The 21,853-nt window shown below is 39.5% G+C and overlaps 1 protein-coding gene and 2 pseudogenes across 4 annotated transcripts in view; 1 reads left to right on the top strand and 2 right to left on the bottom strand.

Moving 5' to 3' along the window:
* MAP4 (microtubule associated protein 4) overlaps positions 1 to 21,853 on the bottom strand; it is a 204,927-nt gene that overhangs the window by 118,350 nt on the left and 64,724 nt on the right. For 3 of the 4 annotated variants that reach the window (XM_075547267.1, XM_075547270.1, XM_075547268.1), the window contains exon 1: positions 11,392 to 11,646. In XM_075547267.1, coding sequence (XP_075403382.1) covers positions 11,392 to 11,614 — 223 coding nt within the window. In that variant the 5' untranslated portion in view covers positions 11,615 to 11,646. Of the gene's footprint in view, positions 1 to 11,391; positions 11,647 to 21,853 lie in introns of those variants that run through there. The other variant, XM_075547269.1, reaches the window with a different exon arrangement.
* On the top strand, positions 4,713 to 5,234 carry LOC142445438 (protein S100-A10 pseudogene; annotated as a pseudogene).
* On the bottom strand, positions 8,303 to 9,114 carry LOC142444699 (proliferating cell nuclear antigen pseudogene; annotated as a pseudogene).

The following is a 21,853-nucleotide window of genomic DNA, read 5'->3' on the forward strand; positions in this document are numbered from 1 at the left end:
GGGCTTCTGTGTCAGAGTTGTTGGTTCTGGTTTTACTGTTTGATTTGTTGGCTTGTCCTAGGAGGAGAGTATTCATTATGTAGGCATGACTGACTGACTCACTGCTCACAAGGTTAAACTTCAATCTCCAACCCATCCCTGAGGTTGGGCTAGTATCACTTGGTAGGTCTTCTGACTCTCTTCTTAGAGCCCCTTTGTGAATATTAATAACAAGAAGACTCCAATCATACTGGGAATTCCAAGGATTTATAGGTTACCTACCATGAACCAAAAACTAATACCAAATTTGTGTGTGTATGTGTGTGTGTAAAAGGATGCTTTTCCCAACAGCTAGTAGTTAACTTTTGTCGTACTGTGTAGATGCAGCAGTCCACAGACGAGAAAGTTAAAGCCTGATCCTTCACTTTTAGAGACCTCGAAAAGTAATGTCTTAAATGATGCTTCCACTTATATTCCAAGGTCTTTGCTTTCAAGGATTCAAACTTGGGTGACTCAAATAAAAGGATAAACTGTCTCAAGAATTTGAGAATTCATGACAGAATCAATCCTAGCCTCAAGTTACATTCCACAGGGGAAGGGGAAAAATGTTAAGAAAGATCTAAAACACACAGTATGTCGAGGAATAATGCTCTGGAGAAAAATACAACAGGACAGGAGAGAGGGTTTATTGTTTCTCTATTTACCATTCTATTCTATGCATTCATTTATTTTTACCCATTCTATTTTTATTGGCCCCGTTGTGAAGATTTTTTATTTTCTTTAAATTGATGTCTAACCCATTCTGAAGCTGCAGTCTTTAGTTGCTTCAAGTCTTCTTGGTAAGGTGGTGTCACCTGCTGGTTGATGAATCTACCCTGCGATCCCGATGCTGCCTTCCTTCATACAGTCCAGTCTCTTGACATTATTTTCACAGCACAGCCCCAATGCATCCCTTTCCTGATTTTAAACTGCACAGACTCCTCTTGTTCTGTTCAAAAGATTGCTTCTTGGTCTGTCATGAATATGTCCTAAATTCATATTCTTCTCAGCATTCTCCATAGTTTATTATGATTCACAGAGTCTGATGTTTCCACATAGTCAAAAAACACAGGTAAACATCTTTGTGGTTTTCTATGCTTTCGGCCAAGATCCATCTGGTGTCGACAATGATACTCCTAGTTCCTTGTTCTCTTCTGAATCCAGCTTAAATTTCTAGTAGTTTGCTGTCAATGTACTATTGAAAGTGTTTTTAAATTATCTCCAGCAAAATTTTACTTGGGTGTGATATTAATGGCATTATTCATTAATTTTTAACTAAGTAGCTATTTTAAACTTTGCTAATGGAGTGAGATGATGCTTGACCACTAATCACTGCTTTCAGCAAGGTAAAAATTAGCTTTGGTGGTATGATATTTTATATACAAGGGGGCTTCAAAAATTCCTAAAAAATTCCATTATCTCTTAATTTCATTTTGCTAGAAAAATTTTAGAGTCCCCCAAGACGTGAATGCAACATACTGGCATGAAGCAGGGAACCAACAGAGTCTGAGGGGCCGGCCCCAATCCCAACTAAGTGAGTTGATAGTCCTCCCACCCCCAGCAGAAGAATTCACTTCAGAGGACCACACTGAAGCTACAGCTCAGGGAGAGGGACATGTCTGATCAAAGCACACAGGAGCAAATGAACATAGAGGAAGAGAGAGTGAAACACTTCCTGGCCTATCAAGCCCTGAGGATGATATTCCTGCTCAGAGCAGCCAAAGCACAGAGAGGACCACAGAGCAGCCAAAGCACAGAGAGGCCCCACTAGGAGAGAAGACATCCCTCACTGACCCATGGCTCAACAGGGGACAACACTGGAGACACTGTGTGGGAATTGTGTCCAATCTGACCCCACCACACTGAGATGAAACATCAAGGGGCGTGCAACAGAACAGCAAGGGGAACAGAGCAACACAGTGCCCAGGGAATACAAAAATAAACTTTGGGGCCAGGGAGTGACACCCCATCAGACTTTACCGGAAAATACTCCTAAAGGTCAAACAAAAAGACCTTGAGTTATTTACAGGCTTTTCTATTTTTCTGTCATTTTTTGTTGTTTTGTTTTCTTTTGTTTGTTTGTTTTGCTATGTCTTGTTTTTTGTGCATATTATTATCTCTGCAGGTCTATCTAGATAAGATAGGTGGGATAAAAAAATCTGGAGGGCAAAACTACAAGACAGATGGTTCCGGGGGAACGAGGGAGAGGGAAAGGCGGGGGAAGAGAAGTGGGTGTTAAAACCTGGGACAAGGGAACAACAAGTGATCCAAAATTGATGGCGAGGAGGGTGTAGGAAGCCTGGTAGGGCTTGATCAAGGGCAATGTAATGAAGAGGAATCACTGAAACCCAAATGAAGACTGAACATGATAGTGGGACAAGAGGAAAGTAAAAAGAAATAGAGAAAGGAACTAGGAGACAAAGGGCAATACATTGTAAATGTATTTATATATGAGGATGGGGAAATAGATTTATGTGCACATAATTATAGGTTTAGTATTAAGGTAGCAGATGGACATTGGGTCTCTACTCAAGTACTCCCGCAGTGCAAAAACACTTTGTTCTATTAAACTGGCATTCCATGATGCTCACCTTCCCGACATAATCACTGAAGACAAAGTGAGTGCATAAGCAAATGTGAAGAAAGCTGATGGTGCCTAACTATCAAAAGATATGGCGTCTGGGGTTCTGAAAGGCTTAAAGATAAAACAAGTGGTCATCTAGTTGAGAAACAACAAAGCTCACACCAGCCTGTGTGATCACAAGGTGTCAGGCATCAAAGAACAAAAAAATCGTATCTTTGTGAATGAGATGGAGTGTGGAGTGAAGACCCAAAGCCCATCTGTAGGCAACTGGACATCCCCTTACAGAAGGGCCGCAGGGAGGAAAGGAGCCAGTCAGGGTGTAGTATAACATCGACAAAAAATGTAAAAAAAGAAAAGAGGAGAAGAAAAAAAAAAGAAAATGATTAGGGCAAAGAATATACAGATGTGCTTTATACAATTGATGTATGTATATGTATGGATTGTGATAAGAGTTGTATGAGCCCCTAATAAAATGTTTTTTAAAAAAACATCGATGAAACATACAACTTTCCTCTAGTTCTTTAATGCTTCCTCCTCCCCACTATCATAATCCCAATTCTACCTTACAAATCCCAGCTGGTATAGATTAGACCTGGAAACACAGGGAATCCAGGACAGATAAACCCCTCAGGACCAATAATGAGAGTAGAGATACCAAGAGGGTAAGGGGAATGTTGGGGAGAGAGAACTGATCACAATGATCTACGTATAACCCCCTCCCTAGGGGATTGACAATAGAGAAGTGGATGAAGGGAGACATCGGACAGTGAAGACATGAAAAAAAAATTTTGATAAATTATCAAGAGTTCGGGAGGGAGGGGGAAAATGAGGGGCTAATACCAAGGGCTCAAGTAGAAAGAAAATATTTGGAGAATGATGATGGCAACAAATGTACAAATGTTCTTGACATAATAGATGTATGTATGGATTGTGGTAAGAGTTGTACGAGCCCCCAATAAATGGGCTAAAAAATAATAATTTTGGAGCCCCTTTATATGTGTACCTCCTTAAAAATTTTTTGCATATCCCTTGTATATCTAATAATTCTACCTTTTTAATTAAGTAATAGTTTTCAGAAACTACCTTTGGTTTCTGAAAACCTTAACTCTGAAGGTTAAATTGAGCATAAAGCATGAGTTCATAAAAATGTCCTGGTTTCATAGAAAGAACATATGCTATTTTAAAGTCAAAAGATCTGGGCCAAAGATATGGTCCTGTTACTATTAACAAATGATCAAACCCAAAATCCTCTTGCTTTTAAGCCTTTCCTGGACTATGGGATAATATGTACCTCCCAGAGTTATCATGAAGACCAAATGCAATAATAATAGATGGGAGTACTGTACTTTTTCAACTGTATGGTACTGTATGTAACAATTATTATTCTTGTTGATATGACTATAAACTGATCAACCAGTAAAACAATCTTAGCAGAACATAGCAATTCATTTATTTTTGTCTTACATAAAAATACTTTATGACAGGGGAAGGTGGGATAGAAAGGGGGAACTGATCACAAGGATCTACATATAACCCCCTCCCCCTAGGGGGCGGACAACAGAAAAGCGGGTTAAGGAAGACGTCAGACAGTGTAAGACATGACAAAATAATAATAATTTATAAGTTATCAAGGGTTCGTGAGGGAACAGGGGACAGGGAGTGAGAGGGAAAATGAGCTGATATCAAGCGCTCAAGTAGAAAGCAAATGTTTTGAGAATGATGAGGACAACAAATGTACAAATGTGCTTGACACAATGGATGTATGTATGGATTGTGATAAGAGTTGTACGAGCCCCCAATAGAATGATTTTTAAAAGAAACAAAATACTTGATGACATTACCATATCTAAGGTTGTTCTAGACACACTTATAAAAGTAAACAATGAACCCTAATTTTTTTAAAGGAAAGGATTCTTAAAGGGTATAAAAGAGGAGGCGCTTCCAGCGCAGCTGGGCCTGGGCCAGCGCGCCCCACCCGCAGGTCGAGGGCTCCTCTGGCTTTCTAAAAGCAAACCGGAGAGGAAGGGCACAGCCCAGGGTGGGGACGGGCGCCCTGGAATCTGCCATTCGGAACGTTCCTACCCCCAGGGACGTGGACGACCTCGCCAAAATGCCGTCTCCAATGGAACATGCCATGAAAACAATGATGTTCATGTTCCACAAATTTGCTGGGGACAAATGCTACTTAACGAAGGAGGACCTGCAGGTGCTCATGGAGAAGGAGTTCCCTGGATTTCTAGAAAACCAAAAAGACTCTCTGGCCGTGGACAAAATAATGAAGGACCTGGACCAGTGCCGAGATGGCAAAGTGGGCTTCCAGAGTTTCTTTTTCCTCATCACCGAGCTCACCATCGCCTGCAACGACTATTTCGTCGTGCACATGAAGCAGAAGGGAAAGAAGTAAGACGAGGCAGACTGGAAGAATCGCTCCACCCTGACCAGAGGGATCCCAAAGATTTGCTTTAGGGGTCTGTCCCTCAGCTTCTCCCCCATGATGATTGCATGAGCGGGCTGGGGCCCTTTAGGATAACATGTACACATTGAAGCCAAGTCCCATCTGATAAGTAGAGAAAGGAAAGTCAATTCCATGCCAGATAAGCTTTTGATTTTTACATTGTTTGCGTCCTCTTGCCTACATTAAAGAAATTCTTTTTTTAATACCTAAAAAAAAAAAAGGTATAAAAGAGAGGTTGAGATTCTGCCATGGACATGACACTTATCAGTCTGAAAATTTAAGTCCAGAAGATAAGAATAAAAATATTACAATATAAAAACAATTATATTTGAGTAGTAAAAAAGCTTGCATATTGCTCTGTCAGAGAAGACTGGCTGAATCTTAATCAACAGAATGCTGGTTATTACTGGCAAGTCCTAGATGCAAAAGATGCTGTACTGCCTTCTTTGAGTCCCCAAACAAAATGTTCTTATCTTCAGGCCACTCTTCTCCATGCTCTCGTGGCCTCCCTTATAAGACTGTAGAATCCCACAGCTGGCAGAAGAGGGAAGGCATGAGAAACTGTAAGGGATGTGTGCTTAAGGAAGACACTGCCATAGCTTGCTTTGGGAAAAGTGGGGAGGACTCAGAAGCATCTCAAAGCAAGGACAGGCTCCTGCACATCAGAGGGCATACCTATGCCAACATTGCCCTCTGGCGGCCAAGTGAGTTGGTTGTGATGCTCTGCAATAAAAAGGTCGAGTTCTGCTGAGCAAGAGACAATCTGCAATTGTTAATTCTCGTCATTTCCAGGATTGATTTATGAATCAAAGGTACATGGATCTAAGTCTCCTGGAAGGGCTCCCTCCTCAGAGTAGTGGTTCTATAAGATTCTGTAAGTCTGGGGTGGGTCTAATAAATGCATTTCAAACAAGCTCCCCAGAGTTGCTGATGTAGCTGGCCCAGGGACCATATTTTTAGAACTACTGTTCCAGGTTAAAACAACCTATAGAAACAAGCTCTTTCCATTAAAAACAAAACAAAAACATACTGACATACTGAGAAGGTAAATTCTCAACTTCACATGGAGAACTATCTAAGTGTATGCAGTACAAAAAAGTTACTTCTCTAACCATTGCTATCTCTTTCTGACAGTCACTAATATGCTAGATGTTCATTTGAATGAACAAGAGTCACAGTAGGATTGCTTTGTATAAGAGAAAGCTTTTGCTTTCCTTTCCAGAAGTAGGCCCTATGGAGCTGAGAACAATGATTAGAAAGTTTAAAAAAAAAAAAAAACGTAAGTAAATAGGACAGTATCGATGTTCTGAAACTGTTTGAGGATTGTTTCCCAAAGTTATCAGTCATTTTAGATGCAATTCAAAGATAAAACAAACTCAATAGCAACAAGCATCCTCAGTATTCACATTGTAACTTAAACTATCACTTCACAGTTTAAAAAAGTTTTTTGGATAAATCACCGATTACAAGCCTGAGGCAGCAACATTTTGTCATACTGATAGCAAACTAAACCCAAACCAAAAACAAATGCACTGCCATGGAGTCAATGTTGACTCAGAGTGATCCCTATAGGACAGGGGAGAACTGCTCCTGTGACTGTTTACAGGAGTAGAAAGCCCCATGTTTCTCCAGAGGAGCTGACAGATGTTTTGAACTGCTGGCTTTGTAAACTGTAGCCCAATGAGCAACCATTATGCCACTGATAGCAAAGAATCTATAAAAAAAAACAATAGAGTTAAATGACTCAAGAGCCTCCCACTTGCCAAAGATGCAACAATTTGGGCTTCAATAATAACAATTGTAATAGATTCATCAAAAATGCATAAAAACTCATGGGATCTGTGGTAGTTACATAATCTGTTGTCATTTTGAGACTTAAGAGTGCTGGGGTGGTGCTTATCTTGTTGCAGGTTGCAGCTTGATGACCTATTTGGAGGCACTAAGGAGATAAAGAGCTCATTGGAGGCAGGACAAATGCACACTCCCTGGGAGACATTCCAGCTGACAATACACATGGAGCTACAATGTTGTTAGTGCCCTGAGCTGGGGGAGCCACTTAAAGACCCTTGCCAGAGCTGAGATGGATCCACAAGACTTTCCATCCACTGCCCTGTGATCTTCCTGCATTCGGCGTCACTGCATATGTTTCATGAGTCTTAAGAGGACTTTAGAGATTGGTATTGGACTTATGGGCTTATATTGGATTTATGGACTTGATCTGGACTGGGCTGGGATGTTTTCTCAATATTCAACTGCTCCTGTATATAAAGCTCTTTCTTATACACATGAGTGTCTCTATGAATTTATTTCTCTAGTCTACTCAGACTAACACAGGATCATATAAGAAATTAGGTGAAAACGTAATGCTACAATATCACTGAAACCTTTATAAAACAGAAAATTCAGAATGTGAGTCTACTATTTCATCACATATCCTCCAGTGGGGGTCTAAACACCTCTGAAGGTGTCGTCTCCACCTTTCTAACCTTTCTCTAAAGGGGTCTACTCTTTTCATTAAACCCCATGTAAAAACTGCTGTGTTGACATCTTTTCTGGGAAGGGAGGAGGGAGGTAAGGGGGAGGGTCACATTTGAAACGTGGATAATTTTATTTAAATTGAAAAGTTTTAAATATAGTACCCAGTTAGGATCTTTTAGATAGATAACCCTTCAGAAACAGTAATGAGAATTATGATTCCCTAAGGGTAGTGGAAATAGGCAAGAGGGAAAAGGGGTAGCTGATAGCAATGATGACTGTATAACCCCACCCTAGGGGAGCGAATAACAGAATTGCAGGTGAACTGATACACTGAATGGTGTTGGATGGTGTAAGATGTAGCCAAAAAATAAATACATAATATAGTATATAACAATAGAGGTTCCTGAGGGGTGGGGTGGGGTGAGTGGTGGGTGGATAAAGGAGAGCTGATATCAAAGAGTTCAAGAAGAAAATGCTTTGAAATTTATGGTGGTAGCAACTGTAATATTATGCTTGATTGAACTGAATTATAGATTGTTATATTATCTGTAAGTACTTCCAATAAAATGATTTTTTTTTAAAAAAGATGTTTTGTCATAAAAAGCATGAAAATAACTTCTAGGTAAGGCAAAAAAGCATTTTTAGGTTAACAGATTTGACTTTGGACTTATTCTTTAAACAAATTTTAGAAGAGTGGGAAAGTAGACTATTACAAAAAACAGTATCTACATATGTACTCAGTGGTAAAGATCTGGTGACAGAAGGACTTAGGTACATGCTGGCTTCTGAGAAGCAGCTCTCACAGAGCTTTGTTTCATTTTTTTGGATTTTAAATGTGATGAAGAACCTTCTATATTCTCAATCTTGGGAGCCACATGGTGCTTTTTAAGTGTCCCATATCTGTCATGTTAAACTCTACTGAGTTTCTTACAGGAGAGAATGGAGTGGCTTTGGTTAAGTTCAGATGCCTACATGCAAAAGTTAGCTAAACTGGTTCATTCATAGTAACAGCTTCCCCCTCTCTTTAGAAACATGACCTGTTTATGACAACTCAATGTTTTCCTTTCCAAGTTCTCCATTTATAGAAAACTTCCATTTTTGCACAAGAAATGACAATAGTATCTCTTAAGATGACTAAGATCTCAGCAGATACCTGGAAATTCACCAGAAGCATCTTTTCTACACAGCTGTACTTCTGTTCTGGAATTCTAAGTTGCTCCACATCTACTGACTTCATTTCATAGTCCAAAACTTTTTCTTGATTTAGTGCCTCCAATACTAGTGCCAAGGTATCGCTATTATCTTCCACCCTTCGTGTAATAGTGTCTTCATTGCCAGCACATTTATGTCTTTTGGACATTCTGGTGAGGTTCATGGCCATGGGTAGGTGGTGGTCGCAGTAGAAGGTTTTGAAGCCCTTGGAGTGTACAGTGAGCACCAGGAAGATGTAAAGCAAGTCCATACTTTGCAGGTTCATGAGTCTTGAGCTACTGTTCCAGTAGGCTGTGTTGATGAAGCTAATGAGTACCTCTAGAACTTTTTTCTGGAAGGAATCCTGGGCCGGGCATACCTTGAACATGGTGATAGAGCCACAATGATGTGGTTATGGGAGAGTGGGAAATAGGGGGGTCTAGCGGGTTGAGGAAACTGGAGACCAAAAAACACCATGATCATTTTAACGCGTTCCATCAAAACAAAACCAATTCAAATTGTTCCGTTTACTTTATTTTTTAACTTGTTGTTGTGAACTAGGTGAAGGTTTTACAGAACAGCTAGCAGCTTTACACTCAACAATTCATACACATTTTATTCCAACTCGCCCATTGCAGTGCCCTCAGTGTGCCACCACTTACCCCTTTCTCATGGTGTTTCCCATTCCCGTTCCTCCTCTTTCCCAACTCTCTACACTTTGTCACTGAAATCCTGTTCCTTTCAAATCCTGAGTTTTATTCCTTTTTTAAATCATTTTATTGGCGCTTACACAACTCTTATGACAATCCATAAATACATCAATTGAGTAAAGCACCCTTACACATTCATTGCCCTCATCATTCTCAAAGTTCTCCTTCCACTTGGGTTCCTGGAATCAGTTCATTTTCCTTTCCCCCCACCTCCCTCCCTGCTCCCCTGAGTTTTATTCTTAAAAAGGGAATCTGAAGGTACAGAGGGTACATAAGTTAAAAGTTTACTGAGGAAATCCTAATAGGGCCACCCTTGAAGAAAGAGGAAGTACACTGTTGTGATAGGAATAAATTTCTTAGAGCAACTTTCCTGGCCTTCTGCTCACCAATGCAATTTTCTTAATACTTATTTCTTCACAATAAGCCCACATGATCATTCTATGTCCTTCAAGAAAATCCATCAAGATGGCCTCTTTGGAATTCAAAACAACAGTCCCTATAACCTTCGAAGTAGATCTCTTTGCCTTGAATTGAACTAGCTTAGCACATTCTGTCAGCAGTCACTGTTTGGTTTAGACTTTCCCCGGCTCCCCCAAACAAACACCTTGATAAAATTAAGATAAGTGTATTACCAAGAGAACTTGTTTGCAGTAATCCACTAATTGCACAGACATATTTAAACATATTTTGTAACGATAATTTTTTACGTACCTACCCCGGTAGGAGAAAAAGCTTTCCTATATATGTATAATTTCCTTTACTTAATAGTACTTTAAAATCTACACCACTAGGTCAATAAGTGATACTATTATTAGAATTATCATATGTCACAAAGAGGTTACTTAAACTATTTTTCAACAAGCTGATAATGCTAACTCTAAAGTGGAACTGGTATATATACTTTAGATATACAAATGGATTTTGAGCTCCCGCTTAGTCATAAACCATAATCTAAGAACAGTTACTTCTTGCCATGTTGACCGAGCTCAATCCTTGCCCTCATGGAAGTGTTTCCTGAAGATATGGACCCTATGGCACAGGATGGCGAAGAAATCGGATGGTACCTGGCTATCAGAAAGAATCATGCCTGAGATCTTAAAACAAACAGCCATCTAAGTGAGGTGACAGCTTTGTCCACACATATTATTTAAATAATAAAATCCAAGAGCAGAGGAGGGAACTGTATTAGAGCTCAATTTCTGAGCACCCGGTTTAGAGAAGGCTATGGATGACAGTCTTGCCTTCATACAGAGTGCACTAGATAATAGATTACTGCAGACATAGGTTAAAATTGAACATAATGACAATATTATATTACATACACAGAATACTACTAAGTAATTCAGGGCACTGATGCAGCTGGGATCATTTAAAATAGCTCTCTAGACACATTATTAACTGAAAGGAATAAATGGCAAAATAATTACAGCATATTTTTTAAAATAAAATTTAAAATATGGCATATGGCTGTACATAAAATGTCTAGAACAGTAGTTCTCAACCTGTGAGTCACGACCCCTTTGGGGAGCGAACGATCCATTCACAGGGGTTGCTCGATTCATAACAGTAGCAAAATTAGTTATAAAGTCACAACGAAAATAATTTTATGGTGGGGGGGCAGGGTCAACACAACATGAAGAACTGTATTAAAGGGTCATGGCATTAGGAAGGTTGAGAGCCACTGGTCTAGAAAGATCAAATTGAACAGTCAATATATTATAAGAACCTATTCCTGTATATATTTTTTCAAGATTTAGAATAAATTTATCGACAGCTTCAAAAACACACACTTAAATAGAGTGATGAGACTTGAAATTTAAAGAACACTATTACATTTTTTTAAAGTCAACCCAGTTTCCTCAAGTTTCCCAAGAGTATAGCCTAAAGAATAATCCCTAATCTAGTTTCTGAACAGAGCAAGACTGTATCTATACAGTAAGGCTTGAAACACTTACCTTCAACTGGGCTAGTATCTGAGCACGGTTTCTTCTTCAAATCTGAGTCCCCAGTGTTTTCATCAACATCCAGGAGAGGAATATAGTCTGTTTTTCCAACAGTTTCTCCCACAACATCATCAAAGGCCTCTGCCTCCAAGGTGGCGATAAAGTCCCGCTTTATCTCTCCCTCAATTTCTGGAGTTGGCTCCGTGAGTGCATCTACAAGACTGAGGTCAGCCATTCTGCACCACTGCAAACGCCTGTTTACATAAGAGAAAAGATGGCGCGTGAGAAGCAGTGCAAAGAGAAAAACATTCCTAGAAACTCCTTGACTGTTTTGAACAAATGAAAAAGCCCAAAACCTAAAATGTTAAAGCTATAAGATGTTTCCTCCCTTCACAATGATAAAATTAGGACCTAGAAAGGATCCATCATCTCTGGGAGGTAAGCAGAGCATGTGCCATTCTGCCCTTTTCATAAATTATGAAAACGAAGTGCAAATAGAAATAGTCAACAGACATTCAAAGACCTAATCAAGATATTTTGATGTCAATTCCCAGACTTTTTCAATTATTTAAAAACAAAACTGCCATCAAGTCCATTTTGACCAATTATGGCCCTACAGGACAGGGTAGAACTGGCCCAGGACTTCCAAGAGTATAACTCTTGATGGGAACAGAAAGTTTCATCTTTCTCCTGACAAGTAGCTGGTCGTTTCAAACTGCTGACCTTGAATCTAGCAGCCCAATACATAACCCACCACGCCACCAGAGCTATAGGGTCACTGTTGAGTTGGAAATGACTCAATGGCCATGAGTTTGAGATTCCCTATATAATCCTTTCCAAATAAACTGTCCCAGAATAATTTTTAAAAATCATTTTATTGGGAGCTCTCAGATATCATAACATTCTATATTTCAATCACATCAAGCAGTATTGTACAATTGCTATCACAATCAGTTTCAAAACTGTTTCTTTTCCTTGAACTTGATGTCAGCTTCCCTTTATTCCCCTCACTCTCCCACCACACCCCCCAGGAACCCTTTTTCTTTTTTTTCCTCTCTATATTAATTTTTTTGGGGGGGGGACCTATCTTACACAATTCAAGATATCCATTCACGTACAATTCTGCTGTTTGCTCCTATTGAGTGGGATTATACAGTCATCAATGCTAATAGCTTCCCATTTCCCCACCCCTGTCTGCTCCCCCTCAGGGAACCATTTACTCCTGCTTTTCTTCTGAAGAGTTATCGATCTTGACTTTCATGTACCAAACGATCTTAAATACACAAATGAACCTATGCAAATCTAACAAGATTAATTGAGGTTAAAAAAAACATAATAGTAAGGGGAGGAAATATTAAAGAACTAGAGCAGCAGTTCTCAACCTGTGGGTCACGACCCCTCTGGGGGTTGAACAACCCTTTCACGGGGTCGCCCCATTCATTACAGTAGCAAAATTACAGTTATGAAGTAGCAACGAAAATAACTTTATGGCTGGGGGTCACCTCAACATGAGGAGCTATATTTAAAGGGTCACGGCATTAGGAAGTTTGAGAACCACTAAACTAGAGGATAGCTATGTGGTTCATCAGTGCCATACCACATCCTGGATTTACCGTCCTTTCTGTGTGACCCTTCTGAGAGGAGCTGTCCAATTATCTTACAGGTGGGTTTTGGGTCTCTACTATACCCCCCCACCACTTCACATTGATTTGGTTGCTTGTTTCTGAACTCCAGAATAATTTTTTAAAGACTACGCAGACAGGTCATAACAGATTACGTTCCTATTAAGAAAGTTGCACTACTGAAAGGTAAGTGGTGTCACCTTTCTTGATCAAAGACAATTGGCATGGGCCTTAGCTATTAAAGTAAATGCGGATTCCTCAAAAATCACTTGGGTTTAGCCCTGAGAACCAAACTACAACACCTAGCCCTGTTAACAAGAAAAAAAGACTTGCTCCCTAAATCAGCTAAAGGAGATGCTCTCTTTCCGTGGTTGGTCATATACTTCAACATCTTTACAGAATACTTAATTTTTAAACAGAATCTGAAGTTATAATCTATTCTAAGCACAGGTGTAAGTGAGTAGCTTATAAAATACAGGGAGGAAATGTTGTGAAAAGAGGTAGAGTTTTCAATAAACTGATCGCCTATCAATTTTAAACCCTCAAACCCAAGCCCATTACCACCAAGTCTATTTCGAGACATCTCAAGTCTATGTAGGGTTTCCAAGACTGGAAATCTCTACAGGCACAGACAGCCGCATCTTTCTCCTGCGGAATGGCTACTGGGTGTGAATCACCAATTCGCTGTGGCTAACCGCCCAGGGTCTAACCCACAGCACCATTAAGGGTCCTTGCAAAGCACAATAACCCCAACAAAAACCAAACCCACTGCAATCGAGTCAATTTAAGGTTTCCAAGACTGTAGATCTTTATGGGGACAGCCTTATCTTTCTCCCATACAGAAATGGGCATGTATAGCAGGAAGCAAGAAAAGATATATACAATCTCTGCCTTCAAGGAGTCTAATAGAGACTCCTTACGTTGTCTAGTAAAAAGACTAATACGACTGCCTAGAAATGTATTCTCCCTTCCCGCTTTACTCCTTCTTTCACTCAATCCCTACCCCCAAAGGGTTAGGCACAGGACTAGAGGTGGGCTGATCAGAAGACACTGCAAGGAAATGGTTGGGACAGGACACCCTGGAGAGAAGGTCCACCTGTGGTAGCTGTTCAGTCCCCTGGTTGTTTTCTTCCTCAATCTTAAGTGAATGACCTTTCAAAAAATCTTTCTTTTGCCTAATTTAGTCAATCTTTTAGCACTGCTTGTAAAGTGAAGAATCCCAACTGATAGTGACAGTCTTTTTACTTTCTTTGCAGCTCAAATTCTTTTCATTTTTATTAATCATTTTATTGGGGGGATCTTATAGATCTTATACAATCCATAACTCAATTTCATTAAGCACACTTGTACATATGCTGCCATCATTTTAAAAACATTTACTTTCTACTTGAGTCCTTGGTATCAGCTCCTCTTTTTTCCCTCCCTTCCCTACCCTCACCTTTGTTAATCCATGATCAATTATATATTATTATTATTATTTCATATCTTACACTGTCCATTGTCTCCCTTTACCCACATTTCTATTATTAGTCCCCCTTGGTGGGGTGGAGGTATTATATATTCAACCTTGTGCTCAATCCCCCAGCCCCCAATCCCTGCTCAAGTTCTTAAATAAAATTTTGCTAAGGTTCAAGATGGGTTTATGCTCTGCACATCTTTTTTGTTTTCTACTGTGCTTTACAAGGAGCCCTGGCATTTTAGTGGTTATGTGTTGGGCTGCTAACCACAAGCTCAGCAGTTTGAAACCACCAGTCAGCGGCATGGGAAGAAAGACCAGGCTTTCAACTCCCATGAAGAGTTACAGTCTTGGACACTCACTTGGGCCATTCTACGATGTCTGACCTACAGGGTCCCTATGAGTCAGCACTGACTCGAAGGCAGTGAGTGATTATACTTTAAATACAGTAGGCATTCGACTTAACTGAAAGCTCTGTAGTTCATTTTACTTTTTATTTGGGGTTTTATTATAGCTCATTTAAAAATAATTTCTGTATTTTCTAGGTGACTCTTCTTCAGCTTTGACTATTAACTTCAGATTAAAAATTAAGAAACTGGTATTCTGCAAAGATAACCCAGCTCTCTGCGCTCCTCATTCTGTTTTCCTGTCAACCTTTCTCCAACAACTGAACAAGTGAACAGACAGACCCCTCTCCTCCAACTTACACTGTTCTTCTGTGTTACCAATACAGGACTTTTATAATTCTTTTCCTTTTTTGTTTCCCAATGACCACACTGCCACAATTACAAAACAGGCACAAAGTAAGAAAAGAAAGAAAACAGCCAGGGTGACTGAACAGCTCCTTTCCAGGAACAAATCCTAGTTCTTTTATGCAAGTGCCTGGAAAGAAAAAAAATATGTCTGTCCAGTACATGAACTGTTAGAGAAGAGCGTGTCCTTACATATGGGACTTGGTGAAAACATTGCATAATCTTTATGCTACATAATTTAAAGAGAAAAATACCTGAATGTGAAATTATATTAAGTATTCAATTCAAATAGACTATTAAATAAAATCTTCAAAATGTTTAATAATGAATTGGAGCCTATGGCTATGAGCCTAACGTTTTTTGATTTTTTTCCACATCAAACTTCTTATTTGAAAGGGCTCCCGTAACTCCTGATCTAGACTAATGTTGGTCTTTTCACATTCTAGATCAGCAGTTCTCAAGCCCCCTTGGGGGTCCAATGACCTTCTCATGGGGGTCACCTAACCATCAGAAAACATATTTCTGATGGCTCCTTTATCCATCTCCAGTCGGGTCCGCCCACATGCAGATACGCCCACATTCGAGTACCCAGTGTGAAGACTGTTACCCATGCTACACATGCTTCAAGACAAAATTTCATTTTTTATTAGAAATAAACATTTCACAATATATAATTACATATTGTTTTTGTGATTAATCACTGTTTTAATTATGTTCAATCTGTAACAATGAAAAATACATCCTGCCTATCAGATGTTTGTATTATGACTCATAACAGTAGCAAAAGTAGTTATGAAGTCACAACGAACATAATTTTAATGGTTGGGGGTTTCCACAACATGAGGAACTGTATTAAAGGATCATGGGATTGGGGGGGCTGAGAACCACTGTTCTAGATGATTCCCACTGATGAGAAATTATGTTCAAAGGGTTGAGAGCAGGAGCCTTTTCTTAAAAACAAATGTGATGTTTAATTTCCTATACTACTGTTAATAGGTTCCTTAAGATTTTAAAGATAATAAAGTTTTTGCTTCAAGCATAAATAGGCGCTGCTAATTTTAATAAAAATCGACTCTTCTACAAGGGCTAATATAATTTTACCTGTACAATGCAATAGGTATCTCCCAAATATAACCTTCCTTGCCTTACTTAGGGTTTATAATTCTATAAAAATGATTGGCTGAACCACAGTTGGTTAAGGGATTGGTTAGTCTTATATGCAAATAAGGTATGTAAAACCACCCTATAGGATTAGATGGACCTTGTGGGAAATAGTTGCAGTACTAACCAAATCAAAATTAACTGTGGTCTAACATGGGGATTGGTCAGTTCATGGTCTGGCTGAGAGGACCATGTCCTGCTTGAAAATGAGTATCAGGGCCAATCAATCCTACATAGGTTGTGAGGACTTAACAACAGTCAAGAAGAACCTGAGTAGAGCAGGTCTTTTGAAACCAGAGCTACTGTGTTGAGACTCTCCTAGACACTGGACAGTTAGCACTGGAAACAGCATGAAATGACAATAGAGGGTGGGACCACAGCAGCACCCAGGGACAGAGAAATAGAGTCAGCAGTCAGGATGGGGAGAATCAAGGGAATGGCAAAATGGCTGCAGTGGACTTGCCAGCCCATGAAGAGCCTTTGTGCATGGAGCTTCCTGACAGAGCGGGTGCCTCTATACTTGTCAGCAGGCTAAGGAACTGTAACACTTGCCCAACGTGGGCAGAAGCCAAGAGAGGCCTGGCAGTAGAAGGCACTGAGCCGCTGTAGGCACAGTCAAGAAAAAGCTGAGAGCTAGCATGGTTGGAAGCTGTCCTAATTGACAAACTGTGTCCCGTCATCTGAACTGTATTCTGTTACTTCCAAGTTGATCCTGATCCCAAGTTATAGCCTGTTGCTTCCCTAATTAAACCACATAATGTGAGTATGGTCTGTCAGTTCTAGGTGGTCATTGCAACATATTACTGAATTCAACAGAGAAGTAGGAAGTGGTATGAAGAAGACAACGGGTATCATCAGAAATGGTGAAAAACTGGAAAGCTTTATGCTAATCTAGATTCTCATCCCTCCTTTTGAAGTCAGATAAGTCAAGATGCTAAGTTACAACTGTTATAAATACATGCAGTCTCTGGGTGGATACACACATCAGACTTCAGAGGCAATCTGTGCACAAGAATGGACTGCCATAAATTCCATTTGATTTAAAATCTGGGTTAAATACAATAGCTCCTAATGCTAACAGGACATCCTTCATTGAACACCTGAAAATACTGTGCTTTCTAAGTGTTTCTTGAGTTCTTTCTATGCATTGAAACATTTTATATGTTTATGTGTACGTGTGTTCATATATACTATGACAAACATTTGACTGTTGCTAAATTAAGAACCATATATACCTGTATCAAGTTTGTATGCCTTATTTGAATAGTTTTTTGGGAAAAAATGTTTAAAATAAAAATTCCTATAGAAACCATAACTGCTCAGTGACACTTATAACCTATATTCAGAATACACAAATGTGGATGGGAAGCACCGTTCTTCCTTTTTTTAAAATAATTTGGGAAGCCCTATTCTATGTTCTACTTTTTCATTTAGAAGTGTTACTGTCACCACAAACCCTTCCAGGGAAAATGTTTTCAAAAGGAAAAAAAAATTCTGCTAATTAAGGAAAATATTTTCCCTTTCCCCAGAATCTCTATAGCTATTACAAAATAACCTTTGAGATAGGTTATGGACGAAAAATAAAGTATACGAACAGCAAGGGGAGCAGAGCAAGGACGTCCCAGGGGAATACCAAAAATAGACTTTGGGGTCAGGGCATGGCACCCCATCACACTCAACCAGAAAACACTCCTAAAGGTCAACAAACAGACCTTGAAGTATTTACAGGCTTTTCTTTCTTTTCTTTTTTTTTGTCATTGCTTTGTTTTGCTCTTGTCTTGTTTTTTGTGCATATTATTATCTCTGCAGGTCTATCTAGATAAGAAACGCAAGATAGTAAGCTGAAGGAGAAAACAACAGGACCCATGGTTGGGGGAGGTTGGGGAGAAAAGAAGGTGTTAACAAGTGATCCAAAATCGATGGTGAGGAGGGTGTAGGAAGCCTGGTAGGGCTTGATAAAGGGCAATGTAACTCAGAGGAATTACTGAAACCTAAATGAAGGCTGAGCATGATAGTGCCATAAGAAAGTAAAAGGAAATAGAGGAAACACTTAGGAGGCAAAGGGCATTTATAGAGGTCTTAAATAAACGCATGTATATATGTAAATATATTTATATGTGAGGACAGGGAAATAGATCTATGAGCATATATTTATAGGTTTAGTATTAAGGTGGTAGATAGACATGGGCCTCTACTCAAGTACTCCCTCAATGCAAGAACACTTTGTTTTATTAAACTGGCATTCCATGATGCTCACCTTCCCAACACTATTGCTGAAGACAAATGGGTGCATAAGCAAATGTGAAGAAAGCTGATGGTGCCTGACTATCAAAAGATATAGCATTTTGGGGTATTAAAGACTTGAAGATAAACAAGTGGCCATCTAGCTGAGAAGCATCAAAGCCCACACGGAAGAAGTACACCATCCTGTGTGATCAATCACAAGGTGTCCATAGGATCAGGTATCACCAGAACAAAAAAATCACATCATTGTGAATGAGGGAGAGTGCGGAGTTGCGACCCAAAGCCCACCTGTAGGCAACTGGGGATCCCCTTACAGAAGGGTCTCGGGGAGGAAGGAGATGGGCCCAGGCAGGGTGCAGGATAACACCGATGAAACATACAACTTTCCTCTAGTTCGTTAATGCTTCCTGGACCCCACTATCATGATCCCAATTCTACCTTACAAATTTGGCTAGACTGGAGGATGTACAGTGGTACATACAGGAAATGGAAGCATAAGGAGTCCAGGACAGATGAACCTGAGGACCAGTGGTGAGAGTGGCGATACCGGGAGGGTGGAGGGAAGGGGGTGGTATAGAAAGGGAGAATCGATCACAAGGATCTACATATAATACCTCCCTGGGGGACGGACAACAGAAAAGTGGGTGAAGGGAGGCGTTGGACAGTGTAAGATATGACAAAATAATAATAATTTATAAATTATCAAGGGTGAGGGAGGAAGGGGGGCGCAGAGGGAGGGGAAAAATGAGGAGCTGATACCAAGGGCTCAAGTATAAGGAAAATGTTTTGAGAATGATGACAACAAACGTACAAATGTGCTTTATACAATGAATGTTATGTATGGATTGTCCTAAGAGTTACAAACCACCCAATAAAATTTTTAAAGTATTTTTAATTATGCTTCATGATCAAAAGGAATTAAGAAAGGAAGGACATTTGTTCCATCCATAACATTCAATAAAAGCTCAGTAAGTTTATCTTTTCCCCAGAAATATGTAAGTATTATACATACTCAATACAATTTTACAAAATTTCTTCCTAATTGTGGAAAAACAGAAGCAAATAAAATCACCAAAATATTTTAAGCCTCATTTATCTGAGTGCAGATTCTCAAAGGGCAGTTTTTTATCCATTATAATCCCTCACCTTCCCCACATTTCCTAGTTCATTAATACGAACAGTAGCATAAATTCAGCCAAAGAAGGTAAAGCACATCAAAAGTCTCATATGTAAAGCAAAACACTATTCAATGATTTAATATTAATGGTTTTGACCATAATTACTATACCAAGGGCTTCAAAAGTTTGTGGGGGGAAATTAAATGAAATAAGAATGGAATTTTCTTACTTTTTTCCGAAACCCTCTTCTATATTGGGACCATTTGAAAGGGGCAAATACCAAAAAAAAAAAGGGGGGGGGGGAGACACAAATACTGGTTTTCAAATGTTACCGTGCTGGAGAGTGGGAAGTCACTTGGTTATGAATGTATCCAGCCAACAACCAGCATCTGCATCTCAACACAGTTTGGCTATTCTTTACTTGCCACCACCCATAAATAGCAGTATGATTAAAACATGCATACACATATACACACACACACAAATCCTACATGTGGAAAATTGTCCTCTAAAGGCTGTGTTTGTGCCATGCTAGAAGTAAAAGCTAGAAAGTCCCAATTTTCAGTAAACTAAAGAGATTATCCAATTGTATGGCTATTAGGTTCTAAAACATGTACAGGATAGTAAATTCTCTAAGTGCTCTTAAGAATAACTTAAGAGAATAATTTGTGAAACTGGTTCTGTAAGTGTTCCAGAATCAATTTTCATAAATTTATGTGTGAATTTCACCCCACGCTTACAGAATCTTAAATGATCACTTACTATTCAGCAATTCCTTTAAATGTTTGTTATATAATTTGTGAACAAAAGAATAGTTATATTTTCAAATATAGCTATTTAGGAAGATGGGAAAATCCGCCCTTGTGAACGAGAAATGCTTACTTAAAAAAATATCTCTCACTGTTTATACTATTCTTCTTCTGTCTATATGTTCAAAAAGAAAGTCAATTTAAGTATATTCCTTTGTAGGCATTACTGGAGGCCAGAGAAAATAGCAGGTTCTAGAAGTCCCCATGTGTCACTGAAGCACTGGTTTACCATGACTGTCACTATGGCCTTGAGTGAATCACCTTCCAAAGCTGAGTTTCCTAATCTGTAAAATGAGAGCAGTACGGTTCAGTGATCCCAAAGGCTGATTACCCTGGAAACTACTAGAGTCCGTTTCATTGCTTCATTTAACAATGAATAAACTTCATACAGATCCTCCATGTGGCCATACATGGCTGTTATTTTATATATTAAGAACTCTCAACTCTCACTGGGTTCAGGCTGAAGGAAAGGTGAGGGAAAGCTGGAGACAAACTCACTAGTGCGCGGTGCCCTACAGGAGCAAATCTGACCAAGGGAAGAAACTCCGCCCAATTCTGGCTCACACAAAGGAGACTTGACACCACTCTGCCAGCAAAGACTGCTCCCCAGAACAGTTCCAGGCACAGCACTTGGGGCGTCTGATCCTTCATTCTGACCACAAGCCCCAAGTCAGACAACAGGAAAAATAAGGCACTCACTATCTGTAGATAAAACTAATGACTAACCAGAGGGTTCTGAAAACAGGTTAAACTAAGCAAGAGAAAAGACATGACATGATAATGATAAAACACAATAGAATCTTGATTAGCCTCTTATTAAACAGTATTTACGGCAAAAATTCACTGAAACAATTTACAGCAGTTGAGTGAATGCTGACTCAACTCGAACCCCTGTGGGTTTCCGAGACTGTAGGTGTTTACGGGAGGAGAAAGCCCAGTCTTTCTCCTTCAGAGCTACTGATGGTTTCAAACTGCCAGCCATGTGGATCGCAGATCAAAGTGTAATCACTACGCCACCAGGCTCTCTCTATTTAGATAGCTATGTGCTCTAAAATAGTATAAAAATACATAATGATTCGTGCCCACCCAGGGACGCCAAAAAAATACATAATGAGGTCATAGAATATTCCATATTTTGTGGTTTACCTTCGCTAATTTATAGATTAAATTGTGTTCCTATTTCATTTTGGTACGTAGAAGTTTGGGCTAACTCTCTAAGCCCTAGGAGCTCAGGATTTTATTAATAGTTGGGGTCTGGGCTCATTCTGTCTGCTAAGAAAATGGCCTGCTACAGTCTGTCCTCCCCACAGTC

Source organism: Tenrec ecaudatus, chromosome 4, assembly GCF_050624435.1.
Source record: "Tenrec ecaudatus isolate mTenEca1 chromosome 4, mTenEca1.hap1, whole genome shotgun sequence".
Lineage (NCBI taxonomy): Eukaryota > Metazoa > Chordata > Mammalia > Afrosoricida > Tenrecidae > Tenrec > Tenrec ecaudatus.